This window comes from Rutidosis leptorrhynchoides, chromosome 7 (assembly GCF_046630445.1).
Source record: "Rutidosis leptorrhynchoides isolate AG116_Rl617_1_P2 chromosome 7, CSIRO_AGI_Rlap_v1, whole genome shotgun sequence".
In the NCBI taxonomy this organism is placed as follows: domain Eukaryota; kingdom Viridiplantae; phylum Streptophyta; class Magnoliopsida; order Asterales; family Asteraceae; genus Rutidosis; species Rutidosis leptorrhynchoides.
In genome coordinates, this window is record NC_092339.1 from 114,666,878 (window position 1) to 114,687,293 (window position 20,416).

General features: G+C 32.1%; 1 protein-coding gene across 1 annotated transcript; it reads left to right on the plus strand.

Annotated features, from left to right (window-relative positions):
- The first annotated feature begins 11,634 nt into the window (after positions 1 to 11,634).
- Positions 11,635 to 17,308, plus strand: LOC139857372 (UTP--glucose-1-phosphate uridylyltransferase). Its single transcript, XM_071846118.1, has 21 exons — positions 11,635 to 11,819; positions 11,941 to 11,988; positions 12,348 to 12,439; positions 12,563 to 12,653; positions 13,269 to 13,329; positions 13,426 to 13,503; positions 13,592 to 13,642; positions 13,738 to 13,811; positions 14,024 to 14,096; positions 14,195 to 14,252; positions 14,373 to 14,419; positions 14,489 to 14,554; positions 14,685 to 14,717; positions 15,455 to 15,507; positions 15,581 to 15,656; positions 15,765 to 15,821; positions 15,948 to 16,031; positions 16,142 to 16,240; positions 16,330 to 16,434; positions 16,698 to 16,769; positions 17,072 to 17,308. The coding sequence occupies exons 1-21, from the start codon at positions 11,752 to 11,754 to the stop codon at positions 17,096 to 17,098; spliced, it is 1,413 nt and encodes a 470-aa protein (XP_071702219.1). The 5' UTR covers positions 11,635 to 11,751; the 3' UTR covers positions 17,099 to 17,308.
- The last annotated feature ends 3,108 nt before the right edge of the window (positions 17,309 to 20,416 follow it).

Here is a 20,416-nt window from a genome sequence, read left to right on the forward strand (position 1 = left end):
ATTTGTTTAACTAAATGATAGTTTGTTAATGTTAATATAAAGATTTACAATTGGGCGTCCCTATAAATTACCATATACACTCGATCGGACACGATGGGCGGGGTATTTATATGTACGAATAATCGTTCATTTAACCGGACACGGGAATGGATTAATAGCCACTAGAATAATTAAAACAGGGGTGAAATTATGTACAAAGGACACTTGGTATAATTGATAACAAAATATTAAAACCTTGGGTTACACTCAGTCGACATCCTGGTGTAATTATTAAACAAAGTATTAAAATCTTGTTACAGTTTAAATCCCCAATTAGTTGGAATATTTAACTTCGGGTATAAGGATAATTTGACGAGGGCACTCGCATTTTATATTTATGACCGATGGACTGTTATGGACAAAAACCAGACGGACATATTAAATAATCCAGGACAAAGGACAATTAACCCATGGGCATAAAACTAAAATCAACACGTCAACCATCATGGTTACGGAAGTTTAATTAAGCATAATATATTTTATTTCATTTTTTCTCGTACTTTTATTTATTGTCATTTTAATTATTGTTATTTGTTTTATTGTTATTTAAATATCATCATTTACTATACGCTTCGCTTAAAATATAAATCGACAAACCGGTCATTAAACGGTAAACCCCCTTTTATATATTATTATATATAATTATATATATTTTGTACAAATATAGTTGTTTAAAAATATAGTGTGCAATAAGCCCGCTCCCTGTGGAACGAACCGGACTTACTAAAAACTATACTACTCTACGATTAGGTACACTGCCTATAGTGTTGTAGCATGGTTTAGGTATATCTCATTTGTAAATAAATAATTAAAACTTGTGTAATATTTCGTCGTATTTCCTAGTAAAAATAATACTATTTCGTACCCTCACGCTACATCATCAAGTTTTTGGCGCCGCTGCCGGGGAATTGGCGAAACGCTATATTTTTAATATATATTTGTATAAATATATTTTTAGAAAAACAATATAAAATTTTAAAAAAAAAAAAAAGTCAAATTTTGAACTGCACCCGAGTTGAATTTTAGAACCCCGCGACTCGCGGGGTTTGCTGCTTTAAATACCGCGACTCGCGGAGACACTCTGACACGGGTACACAGAACCCTAATCTGCATTAATTACGGAGTATTATTAATTATTATTAATTAATTTGTATTATGGTTAAATATTTAATTAATTTAGTATTTAATTTAAGTTTTAATTAATTTGTATATTTAGTTTATTAAGTTTAATTAAATTGTAAAATTAATAGTTTTAATAAATAAATAATATAAAAATAATATTTTTATAAAAATTATATTTTTTTTACAGCTTTTTGTATATTTTTATATTTTGTCCCTTTTTAATCGTTTTAGCGTAATATTTGTATTTTTCGCTCATATTTAGTTTTAAACTTAGTTTTTGCCATAGTTATTTTTACTTCTAGATTTTTAGGCTTTGCCGTAAAATCCCTTAAGTGCTTTTTCTTTAGACTAAGATTTAGGTGCTTTAGAATTTTGCGACGCCGTTTTTCGCTTTAGTTTTAAATAAATTTTAGTGCCTTTAAGTAATTGCCGTTTTCTGAATAAAATTGCATTTACCTTTAGACCTTTAGGCGCAACTTTTTAGATATAATTTTTAGACTTTTAAGTTACGACGCGCTATTTTCTTATTTTTATTTTTCGACGTTTTTCGACTCGCATTCTTTTTCTTTCTTATTTCTCGACGCTTTAGTTTTTAGGACTTAGAAATTTTCTCTATTTCTTATCTAATATCTCAAACGGAAAGAAAAATTATTTAAGTGGTTAAATTAATGGACGTTGACAATTTTCTGCTTCGTAGTAATAGTTGGATTTGTTAGTGGCTGAGTTGTGAGCTTCCGATTTAAAGGGTTCTGGCTCCCTGCTGCATCTTTTGGCTATTCGAAACGTGGGCAAAAGCAAAAAAGTCTATTAATTGGACAACTTATATAAGTTTTTCTATTTTTATAACTAATAGGATAATTAGTAAATGCACCACATTGTAGCTAAAATTTGGCCATCGCAATAAAATGGAAAATTTTGAAAACAAGGCTATGGAAACTCTTTTTGATATCCGAAATCAATTAAATCAATACTCTCAAACGAGTGTTGATAAAAATTCATTCGGTCAATCTTGGATCACGAACGACGAAACAATAACTGGTTGTGAAATTTGTGAAGATTATCACTCAACATGGGAATGTTACTATTACGTTCCTATGGAAAATTACGCACCCACGGAACCTGAATGGAACGATTACGAAGAATACAATTCAAATTGGGATTATTCCCAAGAATATATCCAAACTCAACAACCAGAAGACGAGGAAAATTATGTGCCTGAAAATTCTTTAGATTATATGAAAATCAAACTCGAAGAACTCAATGCTCAAAATGAACAAATGAGAGAGTTTGTAAACCGGCAAGCTGAAACTCTATCAGATTACACACCTGTTGATCTGAGGAGTATTGTACAAGAAAATCTCATATCATCGAATTTTGATGAATTCGAGAGCTCCAAAATCACCAACTATCCCGATGATACTTTTCATTCAGTCTTACCAATTTCACAACATATTGACACATTAGCCTCTACCGACGAAATCATCAATCCATCAATGGATGATGAAGAAGAAGTAAGGGTGACAAATTGGTACTCTTGGGAAAACGATAACGTTGAAAATTTTACCCCCGAGGCCAAACCGAACTTCACCATTCCACAACCTTCCAACCCAATATTCTCAATAGACGAGTCATCCACCGGAAATGAACTACAAGCTGTAATAGATAATGACACCTCAAATTTCACCCAATTGAGTAATAGAGGTGAAAATTTTGATCCTGAGAATAAAAGGAAGGAAATATTAGGAATTGTCCACCCTATAGAAATAAGTATGTCGGTGTATATCGATCCATTTGACCAAGAACTAGAAAAGAGACATATCCATTTACTAAAAGCTACACTTAAAAAAGAATTAAGTAGTGACGATCTGGTGGTTCTAAACTTTAAAACCGTTGATATATTATATACCACTCGAGATGTAAATAACTGGCTCACTACTCTAATTCGTGGAACTCATTCTAACGACTTCACATGTCGTCAGCTAAGTGTGGGGAAGTCTAACCCCACTTAACGTTAAATTAGGGGTTCGGGTTAGTGCATAACTCGTTAATAAAAATGCACAATTAGGGTAAAAAACGCATTTTCAAATATTAGCAAACAGTTCAGAAAAGCAACCATTTTTTGAAGAAAAACATGTGTGAAATAACAAAAGAAGGAATGAACGATGAGGCGCGCCATCTATCATTCGACGAGCTTTGTAATTACAAACTGGGTATTTTCAATCACTTTTCTACACTAATCACCCTCATGAATTTATAATTATAGTCTGATTTCATGCAAATGAGGGCATTGCATGATCTCAAGTGTGGGGAAGGGTTATAAATTCTCTCGGGTTTATACTTGGTTTATTTGCCAAATTTTATGAAAATTTGAAAAATTTTCAACTAAATGAATTTAAAATCATGTTTATATATATTTATGAACGGTGAAAACTAGGTGTTAATACCGAAATTATCATTACCTCGGAAAGGACATAAATTGAGAAACACCCTAAAACGATTGAATTCATTTAAAATAGAATAAAGGAGAATAAAAAGGCAAAGAAAGAAACTAAGTGTGGGGAGAATGTACCAAGTTATTCAATTAAAAACTATCTGTCACATGTTTCTGTAAAGTTTATTGCAAGTGCTTTTGTTTTGGACTAAATTAACTGTTTTACCCGATTTACTGTAATGAAAGATGGATCTACACGATGAATCAATTCCATCATTTAAAGGAAGTAAAGTCTTCCGAAAAAGAAACGCGCTTCTTGATTTAGGTCAAGAAGTTGTCGTTCAGACCAGCTGTAGGTTGACGAAAAATCTAGAAAAGTCAACACTAAAATCAGCAGGAAATCCACGGACCTCAGCATAAAACAGGGTCGCCAGGTGGTCAGATTTATCCTAACCATGTGAAGGATTTTTCTCGTACAATGGGGGGGCACCGTGCAAATTAGCTTGATAAGACTAATGAATCAGATCCCCAGAAAGGATAATCTCCTTAAAGATTAAAAATCAGCTCTTAAGCCTGATATTACTCAATCCTTGAGATTGACCTTAAAGATTGAGAATTACAAACTCATGGAATTCAATGATATCTAAACTCGAGCTTGAACGAGAAAATATTTTGATCAAATTATAAACCGATTTGTTTTCTGAAAACCCATTTTCAATGCGTTCATTACCATTGAACGTAAAATCCTAGGAATTCACCTGGAATTCATTAGGTCACCTGAACCAAATCGGGTGTCAACCGTAAGAACGGTGGTTGCATAGCATGGTCGAAGACAGGACCTTGTGCCAGACCGAAAAATTATAAGGGTAAGCTTTACTATTGCTCCTACAAAGGATAGTAATTGCGTCCAACACGTTATAGACCATAATTAAAAGCATGTCAGGGGACATTGCCTTAACAGTTGCTTGTTCAACGCTTTCCTTTACAACCGGACGGTAGTTTACCGAAAGGTAATATACGGAGCAAGTAAACTGGACGTGTTGCTTTCCTAATACAAGGTTAGCAAGTGGGTGACACAAAACCATAAGTTTTGAGCTAAAATTTTCAAATCTGAAACCCACAAAACCCACAAAACCCACAAAAATATTTTGCAAACACCGGTGAAGGGTTATTCCGGAAAACTTATCTAGGGTAAAAGCTAGATTGAATTTTCAAAAGATCAAATGTTTTCATAAAGATCCAATTTCCTTAAGGATCTACATTTTCATAGTCATGTGGGACTGTAAACTGCCTTTCAAATGTGCACTTTGCTTTGGAAACCGAAAGTAAATCGGCTATTTGATTGCAAGTGTCGTTGACCTAAACCCGAGGCAACTGTGGATGACACACCCACCTTTAACCATGGTTCTATCGTTACTATCATTGTTTATATCACCATATCAAAATCACTAATGTACAAAGTGTGATGAATAAAAAAGTAATTCATGTATGTTTTTATTTCAAGTTCTGTATTGCTTGAGGACAAGCAACGTTCAAGTGTGGGGATATTTGATAGTGCTCCAAATGAACATATATTTAGTAGCAATATCCTCCCAATATGTAAATTATTTAGTTGTAATTGTCCTATTTTAAGTTGTAATCGTTTATATTAAATAAGTGCGAAGACAAAAGGCGAAAACGACGATTTGAAGACGCAAATGACCAAAAAGCTCAAATGTACAAGATACAATCCAAGTGGTTCAAATTATTGATGAAGAACGTCTAAAAAAAGATAAGAGTACAAGTTACAAAACGCAAAGTACAAGATATTAAATTGTACGCAAGGACGTTCGAAAATCCGGAACCAGGACATGAGTCAACTATCAACGCCCGACGCAACGGACTAAAAATTACAAGTCTACTATGTACAAGAATATAATATAATATATAAATAATTATATTAATTATTTATATTTATATATATAAAACGTCGGCAAAGAAGATCCAAAGCGGTGTGAGCTGTATTCCATATCCCCGCGACTCGCGGAGTTCTCAGGCACAAAGTGTCGCGACTCGCGGAGCACAGAAATTTCAGAATCCCTATAAAAGGTCGCGAATTCTGCCGAGTTTAATAACATAATAATAATAATACTCCCTAGTATAATATAAATAAATATATATATAATATATATATATATATATATATATATATATATATATATATATATATATATATATATATATATATATATAATATAGATTAGTGTTATATTAGATTAGTTTGGGTTATGTAAAGGTTATTTTACGGGTTTTTGAAGTCGAAATTCTGTCCGTGTAACACTACGCGATAAATACTCAATGTAAGTTATGTTCTCCTTTTTAAATTAATGTCTCGTAACTAAGTTATTATTATGCTTATTCGAGCCGAAGTAATCATGATGTTGGGCTAATTACTAAAATTGGGTAATTGGACTTTGTACCATAATTGGGGTTTGGACAAAAGAACGACACTTGTGGAAATTAGACTATGAGCTATTAATGGGCTTTATATTTGTTTAACTAAATGATAGTTTGTTAATGTTAATATAAAGATTTACAATTGGGCGTCCCTATAAATTACCATATACACTCGATCGGACACGATGGGCGGGGTATTTATATGTACGAATAATCGTTCATTTAACCGGACACGGGAATGGATTAATAGCCACTAGAATAATTAAAACAGGGGTGAAATTATGTACAAAGGACACTTGGTATAATTGATAACAAAATATTAAAACCTTGGGTTACACTCAGTCGACATCCTGGTGTAATTATTAAACAAAGTATTAAAATCTTGTTACAGTTTAAATCCCCAATTAGTTGGAATATTTAACTTCGGGTATAAGGATAATTTGACGAGGGCACTCGCATTTTATATTTATGACCGATGGACTGTTATGGACAAAAACCAGACGGACATATTAAATAATCCAGGACAAAGGACAATTAACCCATGGGCATAAAACTAAAATCAACACGTCAACCATCATGGTTACGGAAGTTTAATTAAGCATAATATATTTTATTTCATTTTTTCTCGTACTTTTATTTATTGTCATTTTAATTATTGTTATTTATTTTATTGTTATTTAAATATCATCATTTACTATACGCTTCGCTTAAAATATAAATCGACAAACCGGTCATTAAACGGTAAACCCCCTTTTATATATTATTATATATAATTATATATATTTTGTACAAATATAGTTGTTTAAAAATATAGTGTGCAATAAGCCCGCTCCCTGTGGAACGAACCGGACTTACTAAAAACTATACTACTCTACGATTAGGTACACTGCCTATAGTGTTGTAGCAAGGTTTAGGTATATCTCATTTGTAAATAAATAATTAAAACTTGTGTAATATTTCGTCGTATTTCCTAGTAAAAATAATACTATTTCGTACCCTCACGCTACATCATCATGGACCATTCAAGATTATTGATCGTGTCGGACCAGTAGCTTACCGACTTGAGTTACCTCAACAACTCGCGGCTGTACATAACACTTTCCACGTCTCGAATTTGAAGAAATGTTTTGCTAAATAAGATCTCACTATTCCGTTAGACGAAATCTAAATCAACGAAAAACTTCAATTCATCAAAGAACCCGTCGAAATAATGGATCGTGAGGTTAAAGGACTTAAGCAAAACAAGATACCAATTGTTAAGGTTCGATGGAATGCTCGTAGAGGACCCGAGTTCACCTGGGAGCATGAAGATCTGATGAAGAAGAAATACCCGCACCTATTTCCAGAAGATTCGTCAACACCTTCAACAACTTAAAATTTCGGGACGAAATTTATTTAACGGGTAGGTATTGTAGTGACCCGAACTTTTCCATGTTTATATATATTTAATGAAATTAATATTTACATGATTAAATGTTTCCAACATGTTAAGCAATCAAAATTTGTTAAGACTAGATTGATTGAAATATGTTTCATATAGACAATTGACTACCCAAATTGACCGGCGATTCACGAACGTTACAAATTCGTAAAAACTACATGATGATATATATCTAGACATATATATGGTTAACATGAGATTACGATAAGTAAGTATCTCACTAAGTATATTAACAATGAGGGATATACATAAAAATGAGTTTATTGAATTAAGAAACTCGAAACGATATATATAACGATTATTGTTATAACAACGTCTTACTAAATACATATGAATCATATTAAAATATTGATACACTATGTTTAATCATGATAAATGATAAGTAATCATGTCATTAAATATATTAACAATGAACTACATATGTAAAAACAAGACTACTAACTTAAGGATTTCGAAACGAGTCATATATGTAACGATTATCGTTGTAACGACATTTAACTGTATATTTATCATGTTAAGATATATTAATACATCATAATATCATGATAATGTAATAATTTAACATCTCATTAGATATAATAAACAATGGGTTAACAACATTTAACAAGATTGTTAACTTAAAGGTTTCAAAACAACACTTACATGTAACGACTAACGATGATTTAACGACTCAGTTAAAATGTATATACATGTAGTGTTTTAATATGTATTCATACACTTTTGAAAGACTTTAAGACACTTATCAAAGTACTTCTACTTAACAAAAATGCTTACAATTACATCCTCATTCATTTTCATCAACAATTCTACTCGTATGCACTCGTATTTGTACTCGTACAATACACAGCTTCTAAATGTATTTAATATTAGTATATACACTCCAATGATCAGCTCTTAGCAGCCCATGTGAGTCACCTAACACATGTGGAAACCATAATTTGGCAACTAGCATGAAATATCTAACAAAACAACAAACTAATGGAGCCTATATGACTACCCCATATTCACGTGAAAGATGAGTACCACAAACACATTCACTTTGCAATTTTCTTGAATCAAATTACTCTCTCTCAAGTGTTCTTCATTTGTTCTAAGTGTTCTTCATCATCTTCATCAAAATCTAGCTCAATCTAGTTCATAAATCCATACATAAATCAAGTTACAAAACAACTACTCAAGAACACACCAACAACACTTTCAAGTTTGCTAGCTTACTTTCAATCTTGCAAATCCATTTCAAGTGATCATCCAACCTCAAGAAATCTTTCTTATTTACAGTAAGATATCTTTCTAATACAAGGTAATACTCATATTCAAACTTTGATTCAATTTCTATAACTATAAAAATCTTATTTCGAGTGAAAATCTTACTTGAACTTGTTTTCGTGTCATGATTTTGCTTCAAGAACTTTCAAGCCATCCAAGGATCCTTTGAAGCTAGATCTATTTTTCTCATTTCCAGTAGGTTTATCCACAAAACTTGAGGTAGTAATGATATTCATAACATCATTCGAATCATATATATAAAACTATCTTATTCGAAGGTTTAAACTTGTAATCACTAGAACATAGTTTAGTTAATTCTAAATTTGTTCGAAAACAAAAGTTAATCCTTCTAACTTGACTTTTAAAATCAACTAAACACATATTCTATATCTATATGATATGCTAACTTATGATTTAAAACCTGGAAACACGAAGAACACCGTAAAACCGGACATACGCCGTCGTAGTAAAATCGGGGACTGTTTTGGTTTGGATAATTAAAAACTATGATAAACTTTGATTTAAAAGCTATTTTTTTGGGAAAATGATTTTTCTTATGAACATGAAACTATATCCAAAAATCATGGTTAAACTCAAAGTGGAAGTATGTTTTCCAAAATGGTCATCTAGACGTCGTTCTATCGACTGAAATGACTACCTTTACAAAAATGACTTGTAACCTGTATTTCCAACTATAAACTTATACTTTTCTATTTAGATTCATAAACATAAGTTCAATATGAAACCATAGCAACTTGAATCACTTAAAACGGATTTAAAACGAAGAAGTTATGGGTAAAACAAGATTGGATAATTTTGCTTGTTGTAGCTACGTGAAATTTGTAACAAATCTATACAAATCATAACTTAACTAACTTATATTGTATTATACATGGATTTTAACATATGTTATGTAATCCTGGGATACCATAGACACGAATACAATGTTTTGACATATCATATCGACCCATCTATATATATATTTCGGAACAACCATAGACACTCTATATGCAGTAATGTTTGAGTTAGCTATACATGGTTGAGGTTGATTCCAAAATAATATATATACTTTGAGTTGTGATCTAGCCTGAGACTTGTATACACGGGGTCGTGGATTGATTCGAGATAATATATATATTGCTGTACATCTAACTGTGGACAACTAGTTGTAGGTTACTAACGAGGACTGCTGACTTAACAAACTTAAATCATTAAAACGTAATAAAAAAATGTTGTGAATATATTTCGATCATACTTTGATGTATATGTACATATTGTTATAGGTTCGTGAATCGACAAGTGGCCAAGTCTTATTTCCGACGAAGAAAAAATCTGTGAAAGTGAGTTATAATCCCACTTTTAAATCTAATATTTTTAGGATGGGAATACATGCAGTTTTATAAAGGTTTTACAAAATAGACACAAGTACTTGAAATTACATTCTATGTTGGATTATGAATACCGAATATCACCCTTTTAGCTTGGTAGCCTAAGAATTAGAGAACAGACACCCTAATTGACGCGAATCCTAAAGGTAGATCTACGGGCACTAATTCCCCCCATACTGGAAAATGGTATGCTTTAGTACTTTGAGTTATTAATACAGATGGATTTCTGTTTTGGGGATATTCTATATGCATTTTGTTAATGTCGGTTACCAGGTGTTCAACATATGAATGATTTTTATACAGATTGTATGTTATTGAAAGATGAAATCTTGTGGTCTATTATTACGATTTGATATATATAGGTTAAACCTATAACTCACCAACATTTTTGTTGACGTTTAAAGCATGTTTATTCTCAGGTGATTATTAAGAGCTTCCGCTGTTGCATGCTAAAATATGGACAGGATTTGGTGTCAGCATACTTGTATAATATTGTTTAAAACTGCATTCGAGATTTACTTTGTTGTAACATATTAATATTGTAAACCAATATGTATTGGTCGTGTGTAAGTGTGATATTTTTAGATTATCAATTCTTGATAATCTAAGTGGTGTTCTTTTAACATTGTCAATAAAATAAAGGTTATGATTTGTTTTAAAAACGAATGCAGTCTTTGAAAAACGTCTCATATAGAGGTCAAAACCTCGCAAAGAAATCAATTAATATGAAACGTTTATAATCGATATGAACGGGACATTTCACTTATTTACAGAACATATTTTTCCGGATTAGTTAGCCATTCGATCCACTCGATTTTCACACCTTTGATTCTCTGCGATATCCACTCATAAGAAAGCACTTTGATTTCGTTTAAGGCCACCGGGCCACTTCAACTCTTGTCTCGGAACACCTTGTTATTCCTATACATATTCTCCAAGATCCCATCTACTTAGATGAATTCTCGAATCGTCTCTTTACAATCTCGATAAGAACTATCTCAATGTGTTAACATGATCATTCGAAGTGTAAAAAGACGTTTCACTCGCAAGTCACTCAAATCACTTTTTACTTGATGAGTATCTAATAACTCGAGACCGACAAATTGAAAAAACAACTATTTCTAATCTAGATTTAAATAAAAAAAAATTAATAGTTATATTCATATTTATTTTTTCTCATTTTTCGAAATAAACAAAAATACAATTAATTCCCAGATTAGCGGTTAATCAAAGTTAGGCGAATGGTTTAATTTCATAAAAAAACGAACATAGCGTAGTAATGGCGCGGTGCCACGTCGTTAGTTATACCCATATTCGCCTGAATATTCGATTTTGATTTATACGGAGTAATAATAATAATAATAATAATAATAATAATAATAATAATAATAATAATAATAATAATAATAATAATAATAATAATAATAATAATAATAAATAAAAAGTGCGTGTGTGGGTATGAAAAATACATTTTTTAACTATATATATATCACTCACTCACTCGATCTAATTCCAATAACCACCTTCATTGTCACGTCTATCTATTTTTCAATTTCTTACAATCACTCAAATCTCAAATCTCTAGATCCATATATCCACCATAACTTCATCCGCATCACTGATCTACAATGGCCGCTGCTGATACCGAGAAATTAAACAATCTCCGATCTGCTGTCTCCGGCCTCTCTCAAATCAGGTTTTTATTTCTCGAACTTTCTATTTCAATTTCGTACCTCCAAATCGCACTTTTTGATTTTTCTACTACAATTTTTTATAGATCTGAACTTGTTTTGTTGCTCTGTTATAACGTTTTGCAGTGAAAATGAGAAATCTGGATTCATCAACCTCGTCTCACGCTATCTCAGGTATACATACAATATATATGCATGTTGAATTGTTGATCAATTATATTTTGTGTTTAATTTATTGATCAATATTTTTGAATTATTTTGCTGTATTCTAATTTTTGGTATGTATATTGTTGATTTGTTTATTTTTGAAGTACGTTAGTGTATAAGACAGATACAGTTAGTAATCATATTCAGTTATTTGTATTTATTCAATTAGCTATTAAATAAGATTTGAAAGTTGTAGATTTGTTTGTGATTTAAGTAGTCGATGAAAGGAGAATGAGGAAAACTATCCGATTCGTTGAATTTGTGAATTTCTATGAAGATTGATTTTGTTACGATCTAATTCTTCGATTTTTGTTATTCAATTGAAGTGGAGAAGCGCAGCATGTTGATTGGAGTAAGATCCAGACGCCAACTGACAAGATCGTTGTGCCGTATGATAGCCTAGCAGCTCTACCAGAAGGTGATGATTTGATGTTTTAATTACTCTATCCACGTTGCGATTTGGCACTACTTATTTTATTTATGTTAGAGTGAATGCTTGATGTATATCACTTATGTGTATCTATTGTGTTAATTGTGGCAGATGATGCTTCGACCAAGAGTCTATTGGATAAGCTTGTGGTTCTAAAGCTTAATGGTGGCTTGGGGACAACAATGGGATGCACTGGTCCAAAGTATGTGTTTTCTTGTTACTTATCGGTGATTGGCAATTAATTAATAAATTAATTAATTACCGTCTTAGTTCCATTGTCACTCATGATATCTTATTGGTATAGACTATAGACTATTAATCTTTGTATAGTTTGTCCTGTGGCTCATTTTCATAGATCTTAATGCTTGTTATCGATTATTGATTCAAGTTGCCTTTTAAGTCCAGCACCTTTCAAAGTTTGCTACCCGTTTAGTCCCTATGTTACTTCCATTTCCTGTACCTAAAGCAACTGCCATACATAGAGGCTGCATCCAATATTGTTTCCTGAATGAAAAAATTGTCTACTGCTACAAAACATTGCACTGATCGAATTATTATTTTTGATAGCCAGCATGCCTAATGGCATCAGAGCTTAATAGTTGTACCTTGGCCTAGTCAATGTGAAGTCTGTCATGTTATGCAATCTATTGTTTTAAGGCTTCTTTTATCTTTAATCATGCATCGTTTCTGTTTTGAACTTGCTTGGACTGATGCATCATGGGCTGTTGGTATCAAAATTGCAAAATTTTTTGGGGTTTCCGGGCTGTTTTCTATTTGTGTTTATTTTTTGGTATCTGACATCATCTTGGTGTTGCAGATCTGTCATTGAAGTCCGAAATGGATTAACCTTTTTAGACTTGATTGTCATCCAACTTGAGGTACTTCACCTTTAGAAAGATGGATATACGCTTCCATTCAGATTACTTTAGTCTTGTGATTTCTGCTGAAAACATAACCCTCTACTTTTTTAACAGTCACTCAACAAGAAGTATGGGTGCAATGTACCATTGCTTTTAATGAACTCATTCAACACACATGAAGATACACAGAAGGTGAGTATTTGAAATCTCTATTTTTTAGATATAATTTTTGTCTTATCATACCATTTATTGACATCTTCCGTGTATTGCTGCAATGTAGATTGTTGAAAAATATGCTGGTTCAAATATTGAGATTCACACCTTCAATCAGGTTTCATAACATTAAAAGCTATATTTTTTATAATGACTTCTATCTCTCGCACTTTCAGTTTTACCATGATCGACTTCTATCCCTAAATTTTACAGAGTCAATATCCTCGATTGGTTGTTGATGACTTTTCGCCACTACCATCAAAAGGAGAAACTGGCAAGGATGGATGGTAAGTCAAACAAATGGACTTTTTATTGAATTTATATTTCACATTTATGGAGAATAATCTTTTTACTTGGTTGTGAAGATCTGTTAATGAAACATCCTTTTTGGTACAATATACTAAATGGAAAGCATTTTGTATCTATTAGTTGTTTTATGCTGTGCATTGCACTTTTGATTCATTATATTTAAGGACTAACAAGTCGTACATATCTAAAGGTACCCCCCAGGGCATGGTGATGTTTTCCCATCCTTGATGAACAGTGGCAAACTCGAAGCTCTTTTGTCAAAGGTTTTTATTTTTAATTTTTTTTTTTTTTTGCTACTTTGAGTATATAACACGTATATTTAATTTAGTGTTTACTAGTATCGTTGCGTCTTTCAACACAGGGCAAGGAATACGTCTTCGTTGCCAATTCTGATAACTTGGGAGCTGTAGTTGATTTGAGTATCCTTACCAGGATTTTTACTTTCTGTAATCATATATACTCGCCTTTAATTAATTTTAGAGAACTATTTGAAAATATGCATTGCTTTCAACTTTGTACCTCTTAATTCACTATCATAGAAATCTTAAATCACTTGATCCAGAACAAGAATGAGTATTGCATGGAGGTATTTTGAAGTGTTGCTTTGTTCATTTACTTATCACTTATGTCCTATTTGACGTTTTTGAGTTCGCAGGTAACACCCAAAACATTGGCTGATGTGAAAGGTGGTACTCTAATTTCGTACGATGGGAAAGTTCAGGTGTGTATCTAGTATCACTTTGTGTTGCTTAACGTATTACACTTGCACGCATTCAATTTATGTAACCTTTTACATCTAACCAATATATCCTCCTGTTACTGACTCATATTTGTTATTTCTATTGCTGCAGCTTCTTGAAATTGCACAAGTTCCTGATGAACATGTGAGTTTTGGTTCTTTCGTTTTTCCTATTACCATTTCTCATGGCTCTAGCTCAAAGAATTTAAATTTTTTCATTTTTTTATAAATTATGAAAAGTGGAATAAATCTGTTAGTTGGAATTGGAAATTTAGTTATAAGTTGTGTCGGCAAAATGAGCTGACCGGGTAACTGGCCAAAATCGGTAACTTTTGTATAAGTCGAAATAGGTTGGTTGACAATTAATTCTTTCTATAATGAAATACCGTGTCAAATTGCTTGCATAAACTAATAAATTTTTTATTAAACCGATTTTTATTAATTAAATGATTTAGGCATGCTGGCTATCAAAACTATATACTCAATAAATTGCTTGCATAAACTATATACTCAATAAATATAATTTTGATTTATAACATGTTCAAGCCATATGGTCTTTAAAATAAGTTCTAATCTAAATTTACATATCCAAGTTGCTGGGTCAAAGTTGTTACTTTGAGTTGCAGGTCATAATCTGTTGAATCTCATAGCTGCAATAGCAAAAAAACAGAGAAAAGCACATGATATAGAATAGTACTGAGATACTGAGATTGATGACAGATTCCATTTCACATGCTTTTTTAATCACATGTCACATGTGATATGTGTAATAAAGTGTGAATTATCTGATACCGAACTTATGATGCTTTGGTGTGAAACAAATTGAACATGTTAACAAATTTCCCATTCGGGGTCTTAATTCTGGTCTTTTGTTGTGGACAGGTCAATGAGTTCAAATCAATTGAGAAGTTCAAAATCTTCAACACCAACAACTTGCGAGTTATTCTCATAAAAATGTGTGTATGTTTCATGTAGGAAGTGAATACTCATATACTCTTATTATTCCAGGTGGGTGAACTTGAATGCGATTAAAAGACTTGTGCAAGCAGATGCACTTAAGATGGAGATTATTCCGAATCCAAAGGTATTTTCTCCATCTTCTCTCAAAGTGTACATCCAAATACCACTTTACTATGTGTTTTTTATTTATTTATATTAGTTATTAAATATATAATATTAATATGGTTTACAGGAAGTCAATGGAGTAAAAGTTCTCCAGCTAGAAACTGCTGCAGGTGCTGCAATCAAGGTATATCATCCTGAATATTGTTAGTCAATATACCTAATGATGATAATGATAATATTAATATCAATTTCTGTTGAAATGTTTAGTTCTTTTGCTCTCAATTTTTATAATGCCTTTTCTTATGGCCAGTTTTTTGATAATGCCATTGGTGTTAATGTCCCCCGATCGCGGTTCCTACCAGTGAAAGCAAGTTCAGATTTGCTTCTTGTTCAGGTTTATCATCTTCATTTGAATCTTTATTTATTTATATTTATTAATTTAATTTGTATTTTACGATACTTTACTGGAATATATTTGTAACTGACACCGGTCTTGTAATGCAGTCCGATCTATACACAGAAAAAGATGGCTATGTGGTTCGCAACCCAGCTAGGACAAATCCCGAAAACCCTTCAATCGAATTGGGTCCCGAATTCAAAAAGGTGATACTACTTTATGAGCAATTATCCAAAAGTTCATATCTAGTTGACCTTGAAACATTGAAACCCACTGACTCGATCCTCTTCCTTAGGTTGGTGACTTCTTGAAGCGGTTCAAGTCGATCCCCAGTATAATTGAGCTTGATAGCTTGAAGGTTTCTGGTGATGTCTGGTTTGGATCTTCTGTTGTTCTCAAGGTATCATCAACTCACTTTCTATAATGGTCAACTAAAGTAAAAAACCAAGTAGAGGGGCTCTTCTTTAAATAATAGAACTACAGGGTAGAGACTGTAAATATTATTAAGTTGTTAAGATTCTGTTAGTCAGTTATTTAGACGGTCAATCTTGCTAAGTGGTAGACTTATCCTTTTGTTTTAGGATGGTCTTGTGCGTTTATGATAAAATAAATAAATTATGCATTTTTATTTACTATTCTACCACTTGTATAAAAATACTCCAGGGTAAAGTGGTGGTTGCTGCAAAATCTGGAGAGAAGCTTGAAATTCCAGATGGAACGGTACTTGAAAACAAGGTAATTTCCTTTTTACTGTGGCTTGGTCATCAAGGATAATTATTGTACAGGTTGGGCCGGGTCTGAACACTTTTTGTCTATTTTTATTTAATAATTAGTGCACCAAATATGGTTACAAAAACTATATACCTTGTTGAATAAATGGATTCAGTAGGCCTTATGAGAATATTTTACACTATGGGTGTTTAGACCCATTTGACCTGTTCACTTCCTGCTTATTTGTTACTGTTTTGACTAGTCAGAGTTAGAACGCAACCCCAATATACTCATGGTGCTGATTTTATGTCACAAAATACTTGCAGGAGGTGCATGGTACTGCCGATATATAAAGGGGGTTTGAGTTTGGTGTGACAGAGGCTACTTGCAGTTTGGCGGCTTGTTAGTAAAATAATAATTTGTGTAACATGTGTTTGTTTTTAGAATAATGTACCAATTTCGGTTTCATTTTGCGCTTTTGATGACTCGACTTCACTACTATGAGTTTTGTAGTCCATTATATATATATGCCCCCATACCAGTATATGAACTGCGTTTTTTGATATTTGGTGTGGTTCAATACATGTGTTTTAAATCTACATAAGGATATACTACTATTATCCGGATTATTTCATATCAGATGACAATTGTGCATCTATCGAATGATGAGATTTATGAAACTGTTGTTTATCATTCACTTTGTGTATGGATAATATCAATTGTGGGGTTGTTGTAACCCATCTTTTATGTGTGAACATCTTTGACATAAAAGACGGGTGTCGGCTTAAAGATTTTTGGGTTTGAGTCGTCGTTTAGGCCCACCCGAATGATATTTGCATACTTAAATAAAGTCTTTAGAGTTTAAGCAGTTACATCATAATTAGTTCTCCCAAATCCGTGAAACAGTTGGAAATGTAGACATGTTCGTAGTCTATAACCAATAATACCCAATTTGGTTATACCCAATTCCACGTACGTATATGGGGTATGAGAAGAGACGTAGACAATCTTTCTTCTATCCTTGAATAGAGAGAAATCATTTCTCCACCTCGAGTGAAACACTTCCAAGAGTAGAGAAAGTCATCCTTCTCCCTGTTCGACGGATAAAGAGATTGTTTCCAAAGGGACCTCTGGCCAAAAGTAGTAAAAAAAATATATAAATAAATAATAAAAACTAAAAATAATAAAAAAAAAAAGTTAAATAAAATACACAAAAAAAAAAAAAAAAAAAAACCGACGCTATGATAATGGTTTAATCAAATTTTCACGAGTTTTAAAACATGCGTTGAGTTCAATTTAAGCTCTAAGCGGTATTCAAGACGTCAATAACTCGATGCTTGCTTTTGACTCACTTAATACAGCTGTATATAGAAATAAGAAAAATAAAAAATAAAAAAATACAAATATAATAAAAACAAAAAATAATAAAATAAAATAATAATAATAATAATAATAAAATAAAAAATAAAAATAAAAAATTAATAAAAAATAAAATCAAATAAAATAATAAAAAATAAATGATATACTTTGTTTTTACGCGCTAGAAAGAATTCGTATAAACCGAGAGGAATTCGTGTTCAACTTATTCTAAGAAAATCAAATCCCCGTTCAATTTAGGTCTCATTATCAGTCTTAAGAGACCTATTCGCGGATAGAGACGACTTTCTCTACTCTTGTGAGTGTTTTCACTCTAGGTGGAGAAATGACTTGTTTCTATTCGCGGATAGGGGAATGATTGTCTACATCTCACCTCCCTCATACACTATTCAGGTGGTATTGAGTTTGTTGTTGTTGTTATATCAGTCTTAAGAGTGGTTAGGAGATAATTTACAAAAACAGAGAAATTTTAATCAAATTTTAGGATGTTTTCAACGACACCTTTTAGAAGTCTTGTTAAAGTGTAAAAATACTCTACTTTTTAATAACCGTCTTTTAAAGATGAACGTTAATCGCTTTGTACAATACATTAATGCTAATTAACGACAACCCTAAAGGATATCGTTATTAGCATATGTTTCAACACAATTGTAAACTTGTAAAAGTCAATTATAAAATATTAGAATAAAATCTTATTCTCAATACTTTGTAAATAAACATTTGTATAGCTTTTAAAAAAAAATTAATAACTTTTTTTTTTTAGAAAAAATAAACATCTGTATAAATATATTTTATTAGACAAATGATAATAGTAAGTCGTTAAACAATATATGGACGTTTGGATTTACGTGTTAAAAATAGATTATGCGCTTTATATAAATAAAAATATTAATAAAATCATATAATTAATAAGGAAAATGCAAATGACAACCCCTTAGAGTTGTTATTAAGAGAGTAAAACATGCAATAATATTTGTACCTTAATGTGAATCAACCACCTCCTAGAATATAACTACCCCATTTACCACCTACCTTAATGTGAATCAACCACCTCCTAGAAAATAACTACCCCATTTACCATCTTTTTTAGCATGTTTTAATCTCTTAATGACGTTGTCATTAGCATTTTTTAATTAAAAAACGTGTTGTAGATGAATAGTTTTTAAATTTAATTGTGATATTTGATATTATTATAGTCATATAATCAGTTTTTTGGAGTTTGAAAAAATATACTTACTATGTACAATGACATCGAGTATATCTTATCACTTGTATTCAAGGATGAATTAGTAATTTTATGAGTTAGAATAAAGGGAAATTGGCCAGAATACACTTTTTTTTAAGTTTTAAAAGAAAATACATTTTTTAAAAAAAAAATTGCCAATATACACCATTGGGTAGACCAAAGTGTTGGTCGACCACCATATATCTTGGTCGACCACCTCATTTTTCAAGGTGGTCGACCAAGCTTCATTGAGTCTCCGGTCGGCTACCATGTAAACATGGTCGACTACCTCCCATTTTTTTATGGTCGACTACCCCAACAAAAAACAACGCGGGCGACCCTTAATATGGTCGACTACATCGTATGTACACACCTATCTTCATAACCAATATCAAGTCATCAAAGAAGCTGATTCATTGATTGATCACATAGGAATATAAAAATTCCCATTGAATATATCTGTTTGTATATGTATATATAAAAGGGTTGTTAAAAATTGGGGGCAAAGAAAATCATAAGCTTCGGAGGTGGTCAACAACCCTTGAAAAACATCCGTTCCCTCCGCCGCCTCATTTCTTCTTTGTTATTGTCTGAGTATTTGGAGGTGGTCAACAACCCTTGAAAAACCAATATCAAGTCATGATAAAATAAAATGAAGTGACATAAATATGGGTAGTCGACCATATTTAGGGTCGCCCGCGTTGTTTTTTGTGGGGTGGTCGACCATGAAAAAATAGGAGGTAGTCGGCCATATTTACATGGTAGTCGACCGAGGACTCAATGAAGCTTGGTCGACCACCTTGAAAAATGAGGTGGTTGACCAAGATATATGGTGGTCGACCAACACTTTGGTCTACCCAATGGTGTATATTGACAAATTTTTTTTAAAAAAGTGTATTTTCTTTTAAAACTTTTTAAAAAAGTGTATTCTGGCCAATTCCCCTATAATAAAAGTGCATTTGGATATAGTAGATGTGAAGTTGCTTTTTCCAAAACTCCTTATTTTGTAGTTTCCAAATACAAATAATCTATAATCTATTCTCAAAATACTGTTATTAAATATCAATGC

Bases quoted from the DNA above. Each gene is read 5' to 3' on its own strand.
- LOC139857372 (XM_071846118.1), top strand. From the start codon at position 11,752: ATGGCCGCTGCTGATACCGAGAAATTAAACAATCTCCGATCTGCTGTC. The intron at 13,812-14,023 runs GTAAGTCAAACA...ACATATCTAAAG, and splicing joins GAAACTGGCAAGGATGGATG to GTACCCCCCAGGGCATGGTG. The intron at 14,555-14,684 runs GTGTGTATCTAG...CTATTGCTGCAG, and splicing joins CGTACGATGGGAAAGTTCAG to CTTCTTGAAATTGCACAAGT.